At 43.5% G+C, this 23433-nt stretch overlaps 1 protein-coding gene across 6 annotated transcripts in view; it reads left to right on the forward strand.

Moving 5' to 3' along the window:
- The first annotated feature begins 595 nt into the window (after positions 1-595).
- LOC147258696 (septin-7-like) overlaps positions 596-23433 on the forward strand; it is a 42335-nt gene continuing 19497 nt past the window's right edge. For 2 of the 6 annotated variants that reach the window (XM_086208666.1, XM_086208669.1), the window contains exons 1-3: positions 597-911; positions 5218-5317; positions 20014-20120. In XM_086208666.1, coding sequence (XP_086064792.1) covers positions 873-911; positions 5218-5317; positions 20014-20120 — 246 coding nt within the window. In that variant the 5' untranslated portion in view covers positions 597-872. Of the gene's footprint in view, positions 912-4505; positions 4657-5217; positions 5318-20013; positions 20121-23433 lie in introns of those variants that run through there. The other 4 variants (XM_086208667.1, XM_086208673.1, XM_086208670.1 and 1 more) reach the window with 4 other exon arrangements.

The raw sequence follows: 23433 nt of genomic DNA on the forward strand, positions 1-23433 counted from the left end.
AGCTGAGGTGGTTAGATAAAACAGAGAAGGGTGTAAAATTGTTGTAGGAGACAAATACTTTGTGTGTTCTCGCCCTGCTTGCTTAATTAAACTTTAAGAGTGGTGAGAGTACGTGCTGAGGGCGAGTGCTTCAGCTGGAAAGCAGTAGGCCTCACCTTGGAAGGCGGCAAGCGCAGTGCATTTCAATTGACCGCCATCTTTCCAGTGGCTAAGAACATCTTTAAAAATGTGTTTATATTTCATGGATTTGAATTTTTTTTTAGCTTTAAGTGTAAAATAATCGAAATGGATAGGCAATGACGGTTTGGGGTTACACTTTAGAATTTAAAAACTTTACATTTTATAGGCAGGTTGCCTGTATTTTTTTCTTTCTAATCAATAAGAAGAAGAAGCTGGAGTCATAAATATACGCCCCAGCAGAATACAGAGTATTTTGTGAGACATACATGTCATGAATAGATTCATAAATAAATAAATAAATAAATAAATAAATAAATAAATAAATAAACTGTCAAGACAACTAGACTTTAAAACGATGGAACCTTAGCGTGAGTAAGGAATTTATTTTGAAGTTCTCCACCGGATGTACGACTGTGTGAATTCCGCGCGCTTGGTTCGTCGGAACAAAGTCGAAGGAGCATTTTTCCTCACTGAGCTACATCTGGTTGTAGTATCCGCTAGCGGCCATATGTAATTTAACCCCATTCATTCATTTTCAGATACACTTTGGTTCTTTTTCCCAGCACCAAGCTACATTTTTTTAGGGGGCGGGAAGCTTGGTGTTTCTCTCCACTCCGTCGTTCTCTCGGACGTTTATCGGTGTATGCCTCGGTGACTGTCCATTGCGGGCTGGGTGGTGACAGCACAGTACAATGATCGAGCGACCAGAGACTGCGGTTCCCAGCATCGCTGTAAGTCGATTTCTCTTCACAATAGGCCGATGTGTTACGGTTGAGGTTGCTGTTACTCCCGGTACATTAATGATTGTGACGTCCCCCGTCCCCCCGTCCCCCCCGCATCTCTGCCTAGCTAACCTCAGTCGCCCGCGGGTTGACACTAGCCTGCGTTGGCACGGAGCTCTCAGCGCTTATATTTACGCTCTTTCGCTTGCACATTCATAAAACTGATCTTAAACCACAGCTTTTGCCACATGTTTGCGTTACAATGAACGCTTGAGCAATAAATAATAATAATAATAATAATAATAATAATAATAATAATAATAATAATAATAATAATAATGTATAATCCCCCCCCCTCCAAAAAAAATTGTCATCGATCTAATTAAAGAGTCCTGGAGCGAAGACACCTCCACGGCATGAACAAGCTCAGCCACTACACGACCATCGTAGGACATGAGTGAGCAGTGTGATAAAGACGAGAAAGAATAGAACTGACCTCCTAAAAAGCAATTAGAAATATACTTTAATTCACTGTTTATGCTGTTTTCTCGCTTTACACTTTATGTGTTTAGGATTTTTAATTATTCGTTATGTGTAAAGATTTTACATTTAAATTGAGCTGTGATGTCATGGAATCATTTAAAAAAAAATCGTGACTGAAAAATGTAGCGCCATTCAAATAATTAAAGTCATTTAATTCAGGGGACTTTTTCTTTTTAACGACACAATGTGTGTTTGTTTTTGTACTCAGCCCCTCATTGAATGTTTGAGGCCCCCTGGAATAGAAGATAGTGGGTTTTTTTTCCCCTCCTGCTTTACCGCTTGGACTTAAAGTATTGTGTTATGAATGGCAGATTCTCAATCGCATGCTGCCTTCAAGGTTCCATGAGATATATACAGAGCTGCTGGTATCAGATGTGCATCGTCTGGACTCAATTATAACGCCTTTCAGTTTGGAAAGAAGTGGGCTCCAGTGAATTCATGTTTAGACGTGTTTTCACACCAACTTTGACCATTTTAGTAGTGCAAGTATTTTGCTGAATAAAATCCTAGAGGATCAGAGCCCAGCTGAGATTTGGAGAGCCAAACTCCCTTCAGAAATCTCACATTTATGATTTGTAACAAATAGAATGCTGCTTGCTGTACCGAAGCAACATAAGACACGATGACGTGCGTGCTCCTTCACCTTACTGTACACGATTGATGAATCTAGTTTGCCATGTCTGTCCGCTTAACTGCACAACACGCAAACACATAGAGGACAGTACTAAGGGGACATACGTGTCGTTCTGGGGAGATGTTTGATATGTCAAGCTGATGTGGTTCTGAAGTGAAACACTGCATGAGTCACCAGGCCACTGAGCACATCAGGCATGCTCTGTTCAGGGATTTCGACACTGGCGCTTGTGACTTGTTACTCATCACACAAGACACTGTATGTTTTCTGAGATGAGAGACAGTGACTCTCCTTGGCATGGAGCACAATGTGAGAAAGCAATAGAGATGGTGAAGGAGCAGTGAGTGTCCTGTGATGCTAAAGATAAGAACATGGCAGCTGCACTGCTGTTTGGAAGCTGAAATGTTTTCTGTCCTTTAGCAGTGATAAGCTAGGGAATTTCTTAGCATGAGGTCAAGAAATGTCTGAATGTATCATCCATCCATCCATCCATCCATCCATTTTCTCCCTCTTATCCTGTTAAGGGTCACGGGGGGGGGGGGGGGGGGGGGGCTGGCGCCTATCCCATCAGCCTTCAGGTGAGAGGCAGGGTTCACCCTGGACAGGTCACCAGTCCATCACAGGACCAACACATAGAGACAGACAACCATTCACACTCACACTCACACCTACAGTCAATTTAGAGTATCAATCAGCCTCGTCCTCTCTTGATGTCTTTGGACTGTGGGAGGAAGCTGGAGTACCAGAGAGAACCCACACAGGAACAGGGAGAACATGCAGACTCACACAGAAAGATCCTGCGCTGGAGCCGGGGCTGGAACGGCACACTGAGATGAAAGCTTCTGAGATTACAGATGGGGTTTTGATAGCGGTGATGTCTGGATGTGGTGATCAAAGCAGTGAGAGTTCAAAGATTAAGAGGTGTCAAACAGAAACCGACTACTGCACTCAAACATTAACCATGCAAAGAATATGGGGGAAGAGCGTGTCGTCACGTCAGGACCCTCAAGATCCACCACTCTACTATTAACGCTGTCATTAATGTTGAATGTGCAATGAATAGAATTTAAAGCAGTTGGTAAGAGCAATGAGAGAGGCCCTCAACATCAGCTGCTGAATGCAACGCAGATGATGTCAGTGAACCAGGCAGCTACTATCACCACTGATGGGGAAGGGGGAGGGGTTAACATGAGTATTATGGACATATACTAGCCTTTTGTCTTCATATCATTACTCTTGATCCCCATTACTTTCTTCTTTCTCTCTTAATCACTTTCTTGACACAAAATAAGTGCAGCAGTCATGTTCGAGTGTTTCTGTTGCTCTGCGGCTTCGTGCCTTGTACAAACATCATCAAACTCTACTACACCAAACTCCGTTGTTTTTCTCACTCTCGCACGCGTTTGTGAATCTGCAGATGCACGCTTGCAGGTACTCCGTTTCACTCCCTCGCCTGTTTTATCGCTGACAGCCTCCACTCATATTTGATCCCCAGTGGTGAAATGACCAAGCCACTATGTTACAATACCTGTGCTGTTCCCAGGGCAGCTGCAGGGAAGTGGAGAGGCCATCAGAGGTGGCCCCTTATGTAACGCACACTCACACACGCTCGCACACACTAAATTTTGTGTGGGCGGCTCAAACAGGAATGGTGGAAAGTGCTTCAGGCTAGTATCTGTGCCAGCTGAGTATCGACAAGGCCGATGGATCATCGTTTCCTTCTTTTCAGTCTATTTGTCTGTAACATCCGCTGGTTGTTCATCGGATTCACTCCTCATTTCATAGAACGCAGAGGTCAGCTGATGTTGAACGAAGTGTTGATGTTGGCTGCTTTGTTGCAGTTGGCTACGATAAAGGTTCCCCATCAAAAAAGTGATTTGTTTTTCTTTTTTAACTTCAGTTGGATGTTTGAGAGTCTCGGTGGAGAATGATTTGTGTTCGTAGTTTGACATTAGAAGGATGGAGAAAGCGCCTCTAAGTCAAGAAGGAGTGGGGTTGCAAAAGTCCTGGAATATTCAGACTTGGAAACTTCAGGGAATTTGTAGGACGTGTTCCTATAACTAGATACGCCTTGAAACATTTGTATCATACATTTAAAAAAATGTTATTTTTGACTCCATCTGGGTAAAACTTTGATGGATACATTTCGTTGCTCAACAGTCAACTGCTACCTCAGCGAGCGTTTCGCGTCGCTGACTCCTGAGTCACAGCTGGGGTCAGTCTTTATCTGAGGGCTTGGATGCAGAAGCCCTCTCTATTAGCAGAGCTCTCGGTGCAGCGCCGAACCGCTCCATCGACGCCATGCATGACAGAGCCGGAGAGGCCGTTCAGAGACAGGCAGCCCAGCGATCAATTGTGTTTGCCTCTCGTAGCGTGCATGACAGTGCCCTGATGGGAGGCGGGGGTAGGTGGTTGTGTGGAGGGGGTGGCTATCTGACAGCAGGCTGGAAGACAAACTCAGTTAGATGGGGAAAGCACCGGTGATAAAGGGAGAGAGCAGCTGGAGGAAATCCTGGAGATCCACTGCTTTGTCCTCACCTGTCCCACATGGGGGACACGATGGACATGATTCAACACGTAGGATGTTTACATCATTCATTTTGTGATATCTGAGCTATGCCTTTCTGCTTTTTGTGGCGTGTTGCTTTTCTGTTTCAGTTAACTTGTTTAGCAGTGTTGACTCCCCCTCCTCTCAGGGGAAAGCCTGTTATTTCTCTCTGTGCTTCCACTTCCTCTCACCTCTGCTCCCCCTGGAACAACCCTTTTCCCCCTCTTGTATTTATCCCAGCTGCACTTCGCTTCAAAGGGGCTCTGTCGCTACAGGACACAGAAATGCTAATTGCAGGCTGACAAAAAAACAAACAAAAAAACAAGATTTTTGTTACTTGATGCTCTCATAATGACCATGTATGTCTCGGTGCGCCCCGTTTTTTTCTGGTGTATTCGTTTACAGACGTAAAACTCCACCGTAGCATTTTTTTCTGGGGGAAGGGGGTTTGACAGGGCCTCAATATTTTTTACAGGTCTATGTTTGTCCTGTCACCTCATGTATTCTGTGTGATGCCGTTAACCGATATGGTGTGTGTGTGTGTGTGTGTGTGTGTGTGTGTGTGTGTGTGTGTATTTTCTTTCTTTCAGCAGCGAAACCTGGAGGGCTATGTGGGCTTTGCTAATCTGCCCAACCAGGTGTATCGGAAGTCAGTCAAAAGAGGCTTTGAATTCACATTGATGGTTGTCGGTAAGTAGGAAGCATTCTTGTTTTGGATATATCTTGACACCTGTGTCTGTGTGTTCTCTTCTTTGTGTGTTTGTGGGTTATCGGTGCAGGTTAAAGGGATGTGAGGCATTTGTGGCATTCAGCGCACTCAGCTGGCCTCCGTGACGAGCCGACAGTTAAAACGCTGCGTGTGCAGATCTGTGAATGACCTATGTGGTGATTGGCAGCAACACCACCGAACTTCCTTGATTCTTGATACCAAATCACAGACTAAATCAAGTTAATAGCTGGAGAAAGTGATAGGTTAGTCCACCTTTGGTGAACCCAGCTCAAACTATAAGGAGCTGTCAAGCAAAACATGGGAACTTGCCTCAGTTCTTGATGAGTTTTAGCTTATTTTCTGACAAATATCCCCAGCTGTGCTGAGCCAGGTCAGTGTGTGGCAGAGGCATCACTTAATGATCTGTGCTAGTTTTCTCGTTCCATCACGTTCCTGCTCGCTCCACAAGCTAACCTGCGCTTGTTGCCTCCAGTCTGCATGTTGTTATTTTCCAATTTCTCCAATAGTTCCACTATCATAGAAAAACAAGGACATTTCCACGTTCTGGCAGGGACTTGGCATCAGAGTATCGGTTCTTGTTGACATACCTAGTAGCGACTGAGGATGTGAACGTTTTACTGGTCTGAGCCGGATTCCCACAGTTTTCCAGCGGAACTCTCTGCAGATCTCTAACACACAATGAAACATTTGTGCACTTTTGATGATTTGATTTGGAAAGAAATTGTAGGATGTCGGTTCAAGTTTGAATGAACTTGGTTGCAAAATGTGGCGACAGAGAGAGGGAAGTGGCTCGAGGAGAAACGGTGGGTTTAGCTGGATTTATAGGCGCGCGCACACACCAAAGAAGAAGAAATGATAGCAGTACTGCGTGATGGATCGCCAAGGAAAAGCCATTTGGAGTTACCAGCTATAAAACATATCTGCACATTCCCAGTTGTAATTTCCCACCGGGAACTTCCCATTCAGTTGGAACACACAAAAACAAATGAATACTTATGGTTCCTTGTGTAATGTGTGCAGAAACAAATGTAAAACAATACGAATAAAAGGTACATTTAAGGTCTTGATGGCAGGTTGCAGACTATCATGTGTACAGAAATGCAGCTTTCCTCAAATTTTGCATTCCACATAAAAAATATGAGAAAATCTAAGGCCTAGAGGGTCCTTTCAAAGTCCTTGTATTCCTAGAAATGTGTGCATATTTTCGTAGAGATTTGAGGGAACAGACAGTGTTTTGAAAACATTTGAGGGCAAAATTGCAGAACCTTTTTTGAAAATATTTCCTGAATAGCAAATGCTTCTCCAGCCTCCTAATTGCTGTGTGCTGTAGCGCACATTGCCAGATACAGTTGGTGAGTGCAGGTTTGGGTTTGTGCCCTGCGCCACTGTGGTACTAAACCTGGCAACCTTGGCAACGAAACTCCAGGATGCTGCACGCAGTTCATACAGCTTCCCCCTAAAAGCACATCTCGTTGATTTATGGCTTGAACACACACAATCCAAAATGTTGAATCGTGAGCTTTGGAAGTGTCGGTGTGTACATTTGTGAAATTCAGACAGCCGTGCCAGGTGGCTGCTCTCACTTCCAGTTACGATGAGAAAGTAGAGTCTATAAATCCCACACTCACTTTGAAGAAAGCAGATATTACCCAAATTCATCAACGATTCCCTCCAACAAATTCCTCAAACTCTGAAAGCGTTATATGAACTCACATCCTGTTTGTGTTGATATATACACAGGTGGCCTTTTAAAAACCATTCAGACTGTGCAGGAAGAATTCGGGAAGTGCTGCATTGGGTCAGAATGGTAGACATGTCAGGTTTTTTTGTTTTTGTTTTTTTAAAGCAGGTTCTCCCCAAGGATTAGGGACAGATTTTAAATTACAATAAACAAAAGGAAAATGACAGGATTATTTCTGACTAAATCAGAGTGCCTTGGACTCGCCATGGATGTCACGTGAAATAATCTTGTCATTTTTCTTGTCTTTGTCACAAATGTAACCGTTTTCTGTGTGCGTCTGCCTTTCATCATTTCTGGTCCCTTACAAATATTCAAGGTGCTCCTTTTTTTAGGAAGGTAGTTTATAGTTTTACACAATCTTAAACAGCTCCAAGTACTATCATAATGTTTTAGAATGTCATAAATCTGCGAATGGAGAAAAGACATTAGCACAAAGAGTCATCCAACCAAAGTTATTTTAGCTTGAGGTTTTAGCTTCCTGTTTAGTAAACAGCCACTGTGGAAGAGTTTTAGGAGGGAGACAAAAGACACCACCAGAGCACTGGCTTGGGAGCAAACCAGAGAGATCCACCATCAACTAGATCCTGTTTCAGGCTGCTCTCACATATGGGCCCCTCTGTCTCGCTTCCCAGCATTTTTTCCCTGCCAGCTCCACATACCCCAGCTGATCCACATTTCACACTTAGCTCTGAGTGGCACAACTCAACACAGAGAACAACTATCGACTCGCTTCTGAAAGCTTTACAGCGTTAATGTGCTTTTGATATAACTGCTGTTCACTTCCTAAACCTTGATTTACTGTATCAAAGAAAAAAAAAGAAATAGAGAAGAGAAAGCTGGAATAAATCTGCATGGTTTTGTTTGACTACAACAAAGGTTCAGTTGTTACTGACTACATTCTAAAGATAACTAGAAAGAGGCCTGAAAGTTTTCTGTCATCAGTAGAGTTTTCAGAATTGGCCATCAATTCAAAAATGTGAATATGTCATAATGCAGTGGGAGACTAGTAAACAATCTTAAACATTTGCAAAATCAACAGATGAAAAATGTCAGTTACCATAAAGGTTCATTGGATGACCGTAGATGTCATTCGGGAGACTTGCGCATGAAAAAAAAAAAAAAAAACGCTCAACATGAAATAAACATAAAGAGGGACGCAGATAAATCACAAACAGATTATACGTTTCCTGATGCTAAGAACGCAGCTCAACCAGTGATGAATGCTGGGAAATAGCTCTGGCTTCTGGTGTACACACTGGAGAGAAATAATTCCAAACACAGGAAATAGCAGCCTGAAACGTACAATACTGTAAAATGTCCGCGGAACAGCAGCTCCAGTGAGTCCCGACGTTTAGAGATTCAGTGAGGCAAACCGAATTTTGAGAATTCCTACTGTGGCGCCAGCGGTAAGGTTTCTGCTTCTTCTTTTGTAATACATGTACTGCAAATCATGTTAATTCTACTCCTTAATACAAAATGTCAAGCTTAACTTATGTTTGATCCAATCTCGACTTTAGTAGGAAGTCCAATTTCTGCATCACTAAACGTAAACATTAAAGTACAGATAAAAACATCTTCACGGCACGAACCATACGCGATCAATAAAAGAGTGCACTGGAGAAGTGAAAGCAAAAAGGAAATACTGTTGTTGGAGAGAGAAGGAAGAGCTCATTGTTTAATTTGAGAAGCGGCCAGTTGGGCCTATAAGCAGGACTGTGAACGCTGCTGTACTTGGCAACGTGCTGAAGTGTGAAAGCTCAGCTCAACTGAGAGGCCCAGTAATTGTTCCTTGTAGTTTTGGAGGAGACAGATGGTGGAATATGAGATGACTGGGGTGGATGCCTGCAGGTACGCTGTCAAATTCCAACAGTACACGCGGGGGATAGCTCATTTCTGTAGCAGTTCAAATGTGGGAAAAAAAAAGAAAATGTATTAAATATATCAGCACTAGTGCTACAACAAAATGAAAGAATACTTTCAGAGTCCAGTCTTTGACAAATAACTTTGAGTTTTTGTGTCAAACTGTCCAGCAGGCGGGCAAAGTTTGCTAATAAGCACAGTTGACAAGGTAAAAGTAAAAATATGGTTGTGTTGGAGAGATAACGAAAGTCAGGCTGGCTGAAATATGAGTGCTAATATGTCTCTTGGCGAGACGTTTCAGATAAACAGATTGTAATGGCATCCAGCTGTAGAAATAGCAGAAGGCCTTTTGGGGGTATCTGGGTCGGTGTAACCTAATGAAATGTTTATGATGGTTTGGTACTTGCGCTTTGTTCCAAAAGATTACTTTCATCATTTCATTAATCTGTGCCCCTCCCTCATTCGTTCTGCGAGCTAAAAATGTATTTATGTGTTAAAAGAGGAAGTCTGGTCTTTACCAGTCAATGGAAAAACCCTTGTGTGACAAATTTTTCCCCCGGTCAAAAGTATTTTGTTAACTTGGGAGGCTGCTGCTGCCGCTGCCTTCTCAGTTTATCATGGATTCACTTTCATGATTTGCACTGTGACCATGGCAACCACAGAACCCAGACTGAGGGATACAGGAGCTTTGATCATTAGTAGGGGTGAAAGAAATTGATTGAAATGGAGCTGCAGTAGTTATGAATGAGTCCATTATTGAATTAGAAGAGCTGGAAACTGTTTTGATAACTGAACAAGCAAAAAAAAAAAAAAAAAACACTTGCTGAATTTTTTTTTATTCTTTTTTTGTCGCCTATGATAGTGAATATCTTGGGCTTTGGACTATAGGTCAAATAAAAGGACATTTGAGAGGTGTTCTATAACTGGTGTTTTTTAATCACAGTTGGGCAATAAAAAAAAAAAGCATGGTAATCATATTCAAATTAGTCAATAACAAACAACCTCTTATCAAAATGAATAGTTAGTATGCAAACACACACTGAATCCTCTGTAAGTTAAGGAGAACTTCCTCCACTCTCCCAATTGCCAGTGCATTGCAGCCAGTCCTCCCTCCGTGCTTAGCGTAGCAGACGGCTTTTCTCTTGGCTCTTGTTCAAAGTGTCATGTCGATGTGTTGTTGTTGTTGTTGTTGTTGTTGCTGGGTTAGTCTGGTTCACAGTCTGTTAACCTGCAGAGAATACCTGGTATGATTGCACTGATACCCCAGGAATGCAGACATTGTGCTTTGCTAGCACATCTGATTACCTTTCCATCGGTCAAGTATGATGAAGGGAGATATTGGCACCTGCCTCTGCCTCCGGGTCTCCGCGGCATTACTGTTCCAGCATCATGGCTCCACTGACACATCGTTGTTTGATACGTTACTGTTCGTAGATTTGGAATTGATAGCATTGATCTGTCAGAACTCGGGCAGCACGGTGGTGCAGTGGTCAGCACTTTTGCCTCACAGCAAGAAGGTTCTGGGTTTGAGTCCCGGCTCCAGCACAGGATCTTTCTGTGTGAGTCTGCATGTTCTCCCTGTTGCTGTGTGGGTTCTCTCTGGTACTCCAGCTTCCTCCCACAGTCCAAAGACATCAAGAGGGGACGAGGCTGATTGATACTCTAAATTGACCGTAGGTGTGACTGTGAGTGTGAATGGTTGTTTGTCTCTATGTGTTGGTCCTGTGATGGACTGGTGACCTGTCCAGGGTGAACCCCGCCTCTCGCCTGAAAGCCGCTGGGATAGGCTCCAGCCCACCCATGACCCTTAACAGGATAAGTGGAAGAAAATGGATGGATGGATGTCAGAACTCGCAACAGTCAGTTAACAGTTTACCTGGTAACATGTACATCCACAACCATATTGATAATCGGACGGATCCAAACTTGTCTGTCAGTTTTCTCTCTGGCCTTGTGATGAGGTTAGACTGAGTTCACAACTGCAGCCTGCAGATAAGTAAAAAGCACAAAATCTGGAAAACATTAAAATGAGCGAAGCAGCACGAGCATCCTAAAGTCTTGCCAAATCTTCAGTTTAACATAAATCAGTTGACACACTTGTCACTTTGTTGGGCCAAACGTAAACTCAGAAAGTAGCCATCTGTGTTAGCAATGGCTGACAGCTGTCTCTGGATCTGAACTGGCTCCTGATTCAAGTATAGTTTGTCTGATGTGCCAAATACTTTTATATAATAAATGTAATTTGTCATTAGTAAGAAGGATGGGTGATGTTGTGACTAGTTATGGGTCAGTCGTGCCATGTATGTGAGGCTCTGGACTCATCAGAAAGCAACTTTGGTTGCTCTGCTCTTATTCGGTCACTCCCTGAGAAGGAATGCCACCAGAAACAGCTCTAGTGGTGGTTTTTTTCTCAGCCTTCTCTTTTCTCTATCTATTTCCCTCTCAATCTGCCTCTCTCCGAGGGGGAAAAAGCTGTTTCCTGCCCCTTTTGTCCAGCTGGCAGTTCCAATAGAAACTCCTGGAGAGATTAGCGAGATCCAGCGCCAGTGCACAACGCTGAACAGAGTGGAGCGGGATCAGAACTGAAGCGAACTGGGAGGAGAGGGGAAGTGATGCTGCTTCATGCTGCTTGTGATGTGTAGCTAGGCCACTTCTTAAAAGCCCCGCTGCTTCTGCTCTTCTAAAGCAACTCAGGAGGAGAGCACATCAGAAGTCACTCATGACTGTTCTTCCGAGCAGTGCTGCGGGTTGTAAACTGGCATTCTGCATTTGAGTTGAACTGCTACAAGGCCTTGTTGGCCCAGTCGTGTCAAGCTCATAATATTCAATGCTAATTTGATTTATTTCAAAGAAGATTGTTCCCATCAGGAAACAATCGTGGAAATTTAGTATGATGGTGTTAAACCATGAGGTAGTGGCAGTTGCATCGAATGTCTGGTCCATTTGATCGGAACTTTCAGGGTTTTCTATGGCAGCCTGTGTTAAGAAAAGGTGTGACATTAGAAGTTTGGCGTCTCTTGTTGTAAAAAGCGTTGAACAAATTGTGTTGTTGCCCCAGAGTATGGCTCTTAAAAAAGTGGCCCAGAAATAAAACCTGGACGGGCGTATCAAAAAGACTGAACCGGTTTCTAATATCACTGCAAAAACCCAAGGGATGTTAATGCCCACCAATTTTATTGAGCGATTTTTATCAGCATCAGCTGTCACCACGGGAAACTGGTTGGTCGGCAAGTTAACGTTTTACAATTTATTTTATCATATAACTATTTGATGAATTGACATTTGCCATTTTGGTTTAACTCTCGACAACCATTGGATGAGCCGGGATCTGTGTCAGTCCTGAAGTAGTCCAAGTCAAGAAGTCATTGTCTGCCTTTTCCCAGTAATGAGATTGTAAGCGTTCACCAGTCTGTGCCGCCGCCGCCGCTGCTGCTGTTGTTGTTGTTGTTGTCGTCGTCCTATTGTATAAGCTTGAACAACACTGTACACGGTGTGTTTGTGTGTGCTGATAAGACGGTCTGAGGATTGACTGCCTTGCCTACTGACCTTGCAGAAGGGAGTGAGTGAAGGGAGGCTTTAGCCTAGTTAATCTGCAGGCTTAAACAGATTTGTTAATACACACTCACTAACTCACACACACTCTATCTGCGTGCCACTCCTTTATCCTGCACGGTAAGGATGTTGAATTCACAATTCACCAACCAACCAGCAAACCGTGGCTGTCAGTGACATTTTTACCTGAATGATTGGATTTTTTCATAGCGGAGAAACACAAAGGCCTTACAAATATAGCAAAATGCAGGTTAAACGCATTACGACTGTTCATTTTGGCGAGAACTCCTTTCCGGCGTCTTTTTACAGTTGCACTGGTTTTATTTCCAGTCTTCGGATTTGCATGGAACAATAAAGAAACCCTAAAGAAGTTCTGTCGTAGCAAACAGGGGAAGATTGTTTTCCAACTATGATGATCAAAGTTTCGCCATTTGATTTGTATTAACTGTGATCTGTGATAACCAGGTGAAAACAAATTGGTAGATAGAATAGGCTTTTGTGTCATAATTTTGCAGTTGCTGCTTTTATTTTGTACACACACACACACACACACACACACACACACACACACACACACACACACACAAGCATGCTTTACAAGTTGCACACACCTGTGCTTTTACTGCCACAACAGGCATCCCTGCTTGGTTTTTCTTGTGCCAGTGAGCAGACTGTTGTACTTTGGTGTTAAATCCAAGAATGTCCTCTACTTTTGTCTTTTGTCTGCTTGTAAATTTGAAAGATGACAGTTTCCCATCTCCATTATAGATGGACGATCTCAGTAGCAGTTTTGCAGTATTGTGAAACTGTGCTCAAAATGTTTTGAGTTGTTATAAATTGGATTTCAAATTTTTTAATATTCAGTCATTATCAGTAGTAGCATCACAGCCCCACTGATGCTGACGACAAAGAAACAGACTGTTGGAGATCCATAAAACGATCAGTATGATGTGATTGTAAGTTTATTGGAAGGGTGTGACTTCAGGAACACACAGAGTTACAGATTGAGAAGCTTGCAAATTATCTTTGGCTTATTTGTAGAGAACCACAAACCTGGCAACGACCTAGCTTGGACTGCTATCAAGCCAGTCACAGAGTTAATAAACATGAGCTACCATCACTGATGTCTTTCATTTATGTTTGAATGCGACACCAAACTGCTATTCTTTTCCAATGAGAGAGAGAGTTCGGGGGTTTTGGTAACCAGGATGTCACTACACAACCAAACAAGCAAAACACTGCTCTGTAGTCTGTCGTTAGGGAGAGCAGCACTTGCCAGCTGAGGTGCTCCAGTCGGGAAAGGATTTATTTTAGCTGATGCTGATTCTTCAAAATACACCGGGACTTGCCATCTGCAGGATGGCTTCATTACAGACTCATCAGCATTACTCTCAGCCATACAATACTCCCACAGTGATCCAGTCAGCTACACACTGCTGATTTGTATGCTTTTTAAACATGATGCAACATTCTTGTGGTTGATTTTGGGCCTTCCCTCTCATCTTCATCATATGATTCATCCTTGGTTGGCAAGATTCCTATCTGATCTTTATCAGCTGAACTGTTTATCATATCGGGCACAGCCGCATTTTTGTGGCTCCAGAAATCCCCAGTGTCATCTAGACACTCCACTTCTTACATGACAGGCCAGTTGGAAGTTTTAGAACAATGTCATAAGTGATGGATTACTACCTCCCGGTACGTTCTGGACCTGTGGTCAGTGTAATATGCTTTAAACCATCCATGTCAAAGCAGGAGGGGCCTCTTCGTTACTGCTGGACAGCAGCCTGTTCTGTAAGAAAGTTCGCAAAGACTCCCCATCCCCTCTGGGCTCAGCTGAGACTGCTCTCAGTGAGTATGCGCACATAGATTTGCTCGTGCACATGTGCATGTTCATGCATGCTCAGTCAAACCACTACAGGCAAGCCTCTTCCTCCCCTTTCTCATTCTTTCTCTCTGCTCCCATTCTCTCTGCCTCTATTTTGAGATGCACATGTCGGCTGTGACCCAGCACGTGCCAATTCCGTTAGATTTAGTCTCAAGCTCAGCGGATCACTGCAGAATGCTCTTAATTTTAAAACAGGGGCATAGGGGATGTCCCTTGAAGCCCCCGGTAGCCCACCCACCCTCAGACCCTAGACCACTGCATTCAGACGGACAAAGTTGATGTTACATGCCAATTCTTCCGTAGGCTCTACTGGACTTGCAGATCATTATCTCTGCCAAAGACAATGGCCTTTGCCCCTTTTTCAGCCAGTCCCAATCGGCGTCAACAATGGAGAATTCTCTTTTCCAAAAATCTGGTTTGAAAACAAACCACAACCACAACTTCACTCTCATCCTCCAGATGTGACTCACATCTGCATGTTACCCAGATGTCTCTTTCCTCACCTTCTGCTTCAGACCTCACACATGACTGCTAGTCGTGTGTATGTGTGTTTGTGTGAGAATGTGTTTGTGTTGGGTGCTAGTTAGTAGTCCCATCAGTCGCTCCCTCAGGGCTGAACCAGTGGGAGCGACTGACGAGGAATGCCAGGAATCCCATGGGAAACCATCTCTGACCATTTGTATGTTTGTTTGTTATTTTCTGTCTCTCACAGTCCAGCTCGACGTTGGTCTTTCAACACAGTCATATTTAATATGCACAGTTTTCAATGTGAACATTCATCGCGTTACTATGGTGCCATGAATTGGCGTGGATGAGCAAGTTGGATTCCTGATCCATGATGTGCTTTTCCGCAGTTATCGTTAATGCATCTCAATATCATAATTAACTACCTTGCCAATGACCTCACTGACATCTGGAACAAACTACTTCAGATCCCACAAGAAGGCAATTGGTATCGTAAAGCCAAAAGACAAACAAACTGTCAGATTCAAGATAGACTGAAAAAAGGATTTAAATCAGTGTGAGCAGTCTTATTTGCTCCATACCTACATCGTCCTTGTCGACATGCCACCATTAGCCACAGTGTAACTCAAGTGTGTTATACTAGCTACTGAAGCACCTCCAGATTTTTCATTTTCAAACTCACGCACTGCAAAGAACTGCAAACTAGTGTTGCGCAGGTCAGCAGATGGAACTCCTAAAGCTCGGCAGTCCTTTTGATCTGGCGTCATGATTCTTCAGTGTAGATGACTTACTCTTACTTAGAGAAAGGCCTTGACACACCAAGCCAACCTCAGAGAACTCGCGGCGACGCAAACCAGCATCGTGTTCTGGTGAAAAACAGATCCTTTTTCTTTTTTTCTTTTTTTCTTTTTTTGCTTTGGTAACTTCTGTTTCTGTGCCCGTGGTCTGATACGCTTATCTGAACAGCCAATCAGAGCATATTATCTCACTGATGGCACGGCCAATTAGAGCCAGCAGTGCTGTGCAGGGGGCTTAAGAAAAATCAAATCTGTACTGTGGACCAGTTTTGATCACGAATGTAATTCAGGTTGTGTGTGTGTGTGTGTGTGTGTGTGTGTGTGTGTGTGTGTGTGTGTGTGTGTCGTTCTGATGCACTTGCTTTCCCTGGCCATCTTTGAGTCAGATGTTTGCTCTTGAGCTGTTAGAAGCTTCCTCAAATGTTAAGCAGCCAGCAAGTTTACTGGTCTGCGAGCTCTTTTAAGTCTCCTCTGCATTAAACCTGTTTTCAGCTAAACTATAACGTAGTTTTCTGTGTAGTTATTTTGAAAGACCGAGTTTATTAGGGTGCTAATTGTAGAAAACACTGGTAACAAATCATTGAGGTGCATTTGACAATGACTTCTACTGTACACACAGAGGCATGAAGGCTAGCCCTGGCTTACCTATGTATTTGTAGTAGTTTACTTTGTTGCTGCACAAATGCAGGAATTTGACCAAATAAGCAAAGATGATGTTCTGCCCCAAACTCGAATGGGTTCCTCCTCACACCGCTGCAACCCTCCACTGTGGTTCTTGAAAATCAACCCAGTATGGTAGTTTTCCCATCAACCTGCTGCCAGAAAAACAAACACGGGTGAAAACATAACCTCCTTGGTGGTGGTAATGAGTTGGAGTGGGGACAGAGAGGAGCAGTGGGACAGAATGGAATGTGGTCGGACGCTACTGATGACAGGACGCACAGGAGGGACGGCGCCCAAGTTAACCTACAGGGTTGTCAGACAGCATACCGACTCACGATCTGCAGCGATCGTCTCAGCTGCTGTCCTAGTTTGTCCCAGCACCATGAGCAACTTTGGCAAGAAAACACACCTATGATCTATTATAGATTATTTAAGTGATCAGATTCTGATGTATAAAATAAATGCCAAGCCTTTTAAATCCCCCCACCTTCTTATTCCACAGAGAACAAGACAGACAAGGGCAGGGGCAGGGATGGTTTGAGCGATAGAGTTTACAATGACCCTCTGTACACGTGATTGGGAGCAGAATCACTGCTGATCCATGTGGAGAAATCTGGTGTGAAGTTCAGATGTTCTTCCCATGAGAGCTGTGTGTAACCACAGTGGCTCTGGGACTGAGCTGTTGAAGGACTAAGGGGTGTCTCAGTGTGAGACGCGGAGACAGCAGGCCAGAGCTGGAAGGGTCAGCCATCCGTCACTGAAGCACAGGTCATTAGTCTGTTTACAGAGGGCTGGCACTGAGTTTCCACTTGTCATGTGGAACCAATATTTAATTTAAGCTGAACGTGGGAGGCTAATTGGGACGGACCTTCCCTCAGGGGCGGTTAGACTACTGCTGTGACAGACTGCAGCATCCGCCGCATCATCGACCTTTTAGTCAGAGAAACGAGCCTGTCATTACTAGCTACAAGTCCTCTTCATCAGCAGAACAACCACGAGTGAAAGATTATTCACAGGTTAGCAGAGTTATCCTGCAGACACAGATCAAAATGCTGATCAGAGTCTATTAGGACTGTCATGATTTTGATGCTAAATATGAAGTCGTCCATGTTCTATTCAAACCATTGCAATCAATGGATTTTCTGCATACCAGCAGTATGAGATGCCCCTCTATGTAAAGTATGTAAACCATAAACTGGTAGAAATGGTTGTTGTTGATCCTCTGACATTTGCTAATGGGGCTCGTTGGTCATGAGCGCCACGTGTGACTGAGCAGCAGCATGACAAGACTCTGATCTTATTATTGTCCTCATATAAATAGTTAACAATGATCTGCTGTAAAAAAAACAAACAAACAAACAGCATCAACAAACGGACAAAAGGATTAAAAACCACGTTGCACGCATTTATTTTTAAACTAAATTAATAAGGACAATAATCGTGTCTGTGTATGACCTCCATTAATCCACGGATTTTATATTTAGAAACCAGCTCCAATTCTGAAATGTAGCCGCTACAGTTCCATTCAAATTTGATCTGGAACAAGATGATGCTACCATAACAAAAACCTCATTCAACTGACCTGAAGATGATTCTATTCTACTTATTTGTGTGGATGGATACTTCAACTTGCCACTATGTTGTGTTGTGTTAACTCAGATTTATTAACCCTGCCAGTCGTTTGTTTAGTTGTGTGTCGTTGCTGCAGCCTCCGCTCGGTTGAGTGGCAGCCTTCGTCAGGTTGTGCTCTTCACTTAATTTCCTGCTGTTTGTTTTGTCAAGTGAGCACCAGTAGTGACACGAACCTCCCAACTGTCACTGCTGTAGCTAAGCTAACAATAGGAGCAGATGTAGAGTGAGCATTGAGATGTGTACATACCCACACGCACACACTTAGACCCGGTGTTTAGATAACCTCCTTCCCTTTGAAAGTCTGGGAGCAAGTCACCCAGAACTAAGGAGGAAGAGGAGGCTTTCATTCATCTGCGTTATCTCGTCATGGAGTTTGCCTTTGTGTATGCGTGTGTGTGTGTGTGCGTGCTTGACCTCTCACTCTGGCCCATCAGACAAGTGAGTAGGTCATCGTCTGGCTTTAGAAGCAGCTGGAGACACGGAATGTCATCCATAACTGAGCAAAACGCACGCAGGGGCAGCTGAGAGGTTAAGAAGGAGTAAAGACGGGAGTCCACTGAGGCGTCACACAGATTCCACCAGACCCATGCCCTTGCTGAGACCTTCATCCCCAGCAGGTGTCCTCTGCAGCCCTACTGATAGACTTGGAGGAACTGATTCAATCAGGAGAAGAAAGGCCTAGATATGGCAACACAGACTTTGTCAGCTGCCAGTTCGTTTGAAAACTGCTCATCAATCAAGAATCACTGGAGCTACATCTGATCATCATTTTAAAATGGCAACCCTCCAGTTTTCTACTTTCAGGCTCCACACACATGCTGGTAGAAGTATCTGAGCTGCCAAGAAAGCTTGATTTCTTTGACTAAATCCTGCAGAACACCGATCACGAAATAAATCCCATCAACGTTATACTTGGAGTCACTTCAAGGTTGAGGTTCATTTAATGCCGCCTGATACAGAAGTGTTTTTTTTTGTTGTTGTTGTTTTGCTTTTGCCAATTTTCCAAATCAGAGACTTGCCTGCAGTTTAAACCTTAGGACTGATAAAACGAGCTTTTTGAAGACTCGTTTCGAACAAACAAAAAAGAATTCATTCATAAATCCATACAATGACCAACAGATCAGCAGTCTGGACATAAATGTACACAAATCAATAACTCCAGATGAAAATACTGCCTTTGCCATTTAAAAAAATACTTATCTACAGCAAGCTGCACATAGTTCTGAAATGTCTGCACGAGGTCAGAGAAGAATGTTCAGTGTATGTGGATGATAGATGTCTAATCAGACCGGAAGAAAATTGAAAGTGATGATTTATTTATGCATTTAAATGAAACCAAAGAGGGTTGCTGTCCTAATTAAGAGATGCATAAAGTGTAATGGCTGAATGAATGTATTACTACACCTTTCTTTCACATGAGTCTGAAAAGCTGCAGGTTTGTTTGGTTTTTGCAGCAGAGAAAGACATCCCTCCAAAGCATATGTTATGACATCGGTTATGGGTGAATGTCATGCTTTGGTTTTGGGTCGTGCCAGCTTCCGATTTTTCAAAGGCAGAAAAGCAGCATAGTAGGAGTCAGTCAGAGGTCTTGGTAGGACAAGGAGCCTCCCTTCTCTCCAACTAAACACTCCTCCGAAGTCTTTTCATGAGACACGAGCCAGATGCTCAGCCATTAATCACTGCAGTGTGTGTGTTAGTGTGTGAGGGTGTGTGTATGTTCAGAGGAGCCGTGCTCTTTGTCAAGCAAATGTTAGCTGTGCATTTGTGTGGCTGCCGTGCCCCTAACGTTAGGATGGGAGCAAGGGATGGAAAGTTGGCACAGTAATAAGAGAAAAGGGGTGATTTATATGTAAGAGCAGCACGGAGGGGCAGAGGAAGGGTGGGTGAAGCAGGAGGTGGGGAGGAAATGGTTTTGGTTTCTTTTTCTTTTTCCCTCATCAGAAAGCTTTTTGCACTGGCAGTTCCTGACATTCCCCATCACAGTGAATCACCTTTATTTTTCTCTCAAGCAAGTGAAATTCTGCATATTCTGCATCTTACATTTGTTTTTGTCCTCAGGTGAGTCTGGTCTCGGGAAATCAACGCTTATTAACTCTCTGTTCCTGACTGACCTGTATTCCAAGGACTACCCTGGGCCATCCCAGCGTATCAAGAAGACTGTGCAGGTGAGCTTTTGCCATATTTAGACTGCTAACACATCACAACTCTTACTACAGAATTAAAGGAACAGTGGGAAATATGCTGAATTGCTATCATCTGCAGAACCAAGCAGAGCGATACCTAGCTCTCGCTCTCTCTCTCTCTCTCGCTCTCTCTCTCTCAGATCTGATCAGGAGTTAGCTCAGCACAATGAATTGTCATAGCTGGGCTGTGTAGCATACCTCTGCCTTGCCCACTCCTCTTCCAAAATCTGCAGTTCCTCTGTGTATTCTGCTTCAGATAGATCAGGATCTTGATTTGATCTTGCAAAGTCGGCCTTGAAACAGTCACTCTGACGCGCTGCGTCAAATCACTACACCCGGCGGATTTGTCGGGAAAGTAGTTCAAGCTATCTCTTTCTAAAAGGACATTATCTCTTAATTTTAGATAAAAGTGTATTTTTTGATGGAAGCGAGAAGGGATCTCTCCTCTTGTCTGGCACTTAAAATAGATGTAATTATATTGTGTTTCCTGGCTCATCAGATCTTTGTTAGGTGTGATGTAGCAGCACAGGGTGTCACAAATCAACCCACTGATAAACAGCTGAAGAGACTGAAACTTTGACCTTTTCAGACCCTCTGTTGTCCATCCACAGGAGCAACTCTCTCACCACAGCCTGTCCTTGTTGCTCTTCATACATTGATGAAAGAAACTGTTTCAAGGGCATTTATCACTTTAAAATAAGGTAACGCGACCCTTGAACGAGTGCCACATTAACTGGCATTCACTCTTGAAAACGGGTCAAATTCATTTTAGAAAAACATTTGTTGGGCCCTGTCACTGAAGACAAGTTGAAAGCGAATGATGAGGAAAGGAGGGACGCAACATTCTGGGGAGGGATGAAGTGTCAAGCAAAAGCAACAGAAAGACGGGATAAAGGAACTAAGAGAAACGGCGAGGCCACAAGGCCTGGTTTTGTCCTTTTATGGTTATGACAAACGGAGGCGAAGGAGGAGGGAGGCTGCATCTGGAGCAGGGATGGGGAGCAGAGAACAAGAGGGAGGGAGGAGAAGCAGTGTTGGAAAAGGGAGGAGGGTTGTAGCGAAGATTGTAAGATGCAGAGGGAGGAAGAGATACAGGAGACGAGAACAAAAGGAGGAGCGAGGGAGCGATGGGCTAGTAAGAGGTGAAAGTCTCTGCATTTCCCTGGGGCCTTAGGGGTCAGTAACAGAGCAGAAATATTCCCATGAAACCGAACATAACCTATAAATTATATTTTATTGGTCCAGGTTGGGGGATTTCTACCACAGTGGAGGTGAACCCCATCCTGTTTGTGCAGTGACAGCGTCTGTGTTGGTGCCAGCACCAGCAACTGTTGGCTGTTACTGTTAAAGTTTCAGAAGTGGTGCCGATTCACTCTTTTTTTATATTGTAAATGTTGCCTCACAACAGAGTCTAAACACAACCTGGTTTCTCACCATGGCAGTGTCCTGATCCAGTCACCTCTCTTGTTATCTCAGCTTTCCTTTTAGCTGTTAATAGCTGCAGCAGTATGGCTCATTTCATAGATTACTCTAATTGCCTTGTTACTCCTGAAGCTTTTATTGCACTCACTGGAAGCCTCAGACTGGAAACCAACTTTATTGCTGTCACTGTGTCTGCTGCAGCCTCCCTGCGAGAAGCTCTGATTGTGTTGTTGGTGTTCCAGCCTGAAGAAGGAGGATTTTGACTCTCGTTCATGTGCTTGCTCACAGGATCTTCTCAGACTAAATTCATTGAAAGCGTGGTTCTAGACCTGCTCTATTTAAAAAGCGTCATTAGATAACTTTTCTCGTGATTTGGTGATGTACAAGTTAAATTGATGTGACTGGACTGGTAACATCAGTATAATTCTGACTGAAATTCTAATGAAATAACGACAGAGATTTGACATTTTTTTAGGGCTGCATTCAGGGAATAGAGAGTTTCTAAAGCCCAAAATAATGTGTTCCGATTGCTTCTTTTGTCCATCCGGCAGCCCAAAACCCTCAAAGAATCCTCACTTTCTGTCAGAAATCCTCATATGTAGGAGTCCTCAACCAGAAAAGTTTTAACATTTTTTTGTTGGAGAAAAGACTGACATCATTAATTGATCCTTCAAATGATTGATTCAATTTGTTTAATTTTCTTTTGAAGGATTAATCATTGTAACTGTGGCCTACGCCATTTTTTGGTCATTTTGTCTCAGGTGCCGCTTCCATGATTCCATCCGTGTTTTCAGCATCACAGAAATGAAAAAAATTATTTACTTCGTGGCTTTTTTCTGGAGCTGTCACTCACATCCCACTGCGCTCCTCAGCAGGTGGGGTTTGTGTGCACTAACTCTGACCCTTGACCCTGGGCCAGAGGCCTGTTACATGCAAGTCCAACATACAACAGCTAGCGTTCTCATGTAGCTGGGCCTGAAGAGACAAGTCAGTTTCCGTAGCTGTATGTTTTGCATCTCTACATGACAGCGGCTCTGTTACGTTTCAGCATGTGCGCCACAGCAGTGCTAAATTTACCCTCCAGCCTGCTGCTCGCATCAAACCTCATGTGAACCCCAAGAGCTCAGTGTTAGCATGCGTCCGCGTGCAAGTAGCAGTTAGTGTGAGTATGTGTTTGCAATAGCTGCTGTGGTCTGAGGCTGAGGGGAAGAAGACGGGGTCAGATTATTTCGATTCCAGAACAATCTCATGTTTTTTCACTCACTCACATTCCCCCAGATCATATTTCTTTTAAATGATGGTGTTGAGACTCCCTGCATTTTTGAGGTTTCTTCCCAATCTGTTTTACTTCGCGGAAATGGTCAAAATAGCAGAATTGGTTTTGAGATGGCTGACATGCCATGCACAAACACTTGCACTACAAACACACACACTCTTAAAACTCACACACTCTTAAAAAACACACTGGATGAACCATTAAGCTCAGATATGTCAAATGACTGCTCTGCATGATATACGTGTGTGTGTGTGTGTGTGTGTGTGTGTGTGTGTGTGTGTGTGTGTGTGTATATATGTGTGTATATATATATATTTATATATATATATTTGTGCTCAGCTGTAAAGTCAGAGAGATAAACCGAAGGTTTGTGGAAGCTGAAGAATGTTTGTTTTAGAGCGAGAGGGCAGCAGTTAGAGTTAAAGGGGTGATCCTAAAATAACTAGATGGCCTTGTGAAAGTATGTGGCAAAGTGAGAGAACAGCAGAGAAGCTGCAGGAAATGAGAGATCTGCAGAATTGAATGTGAATATACTGTATGAGATTTTGTTGGGTCTGTTTTGTCTCGAACGTGAGTCACACAGAAATCAGTCTATTG

Source organism: Aulostomus chinensis, chromosome 7 (assembly GCF_037954235.1).
Source record: "Aulostomus chinensis isolate RoL2024-O1b breed Wild chromosome 7, RoL_Achi_v1.0, whole genome shotgun sequence".
Lineage (NCBI taxonomy): Eukaryota > Metazoa > Chordata > Actinopteri > Syngnathiformes > Aulostomidae > Aulostomus > Aulostomus chinensis.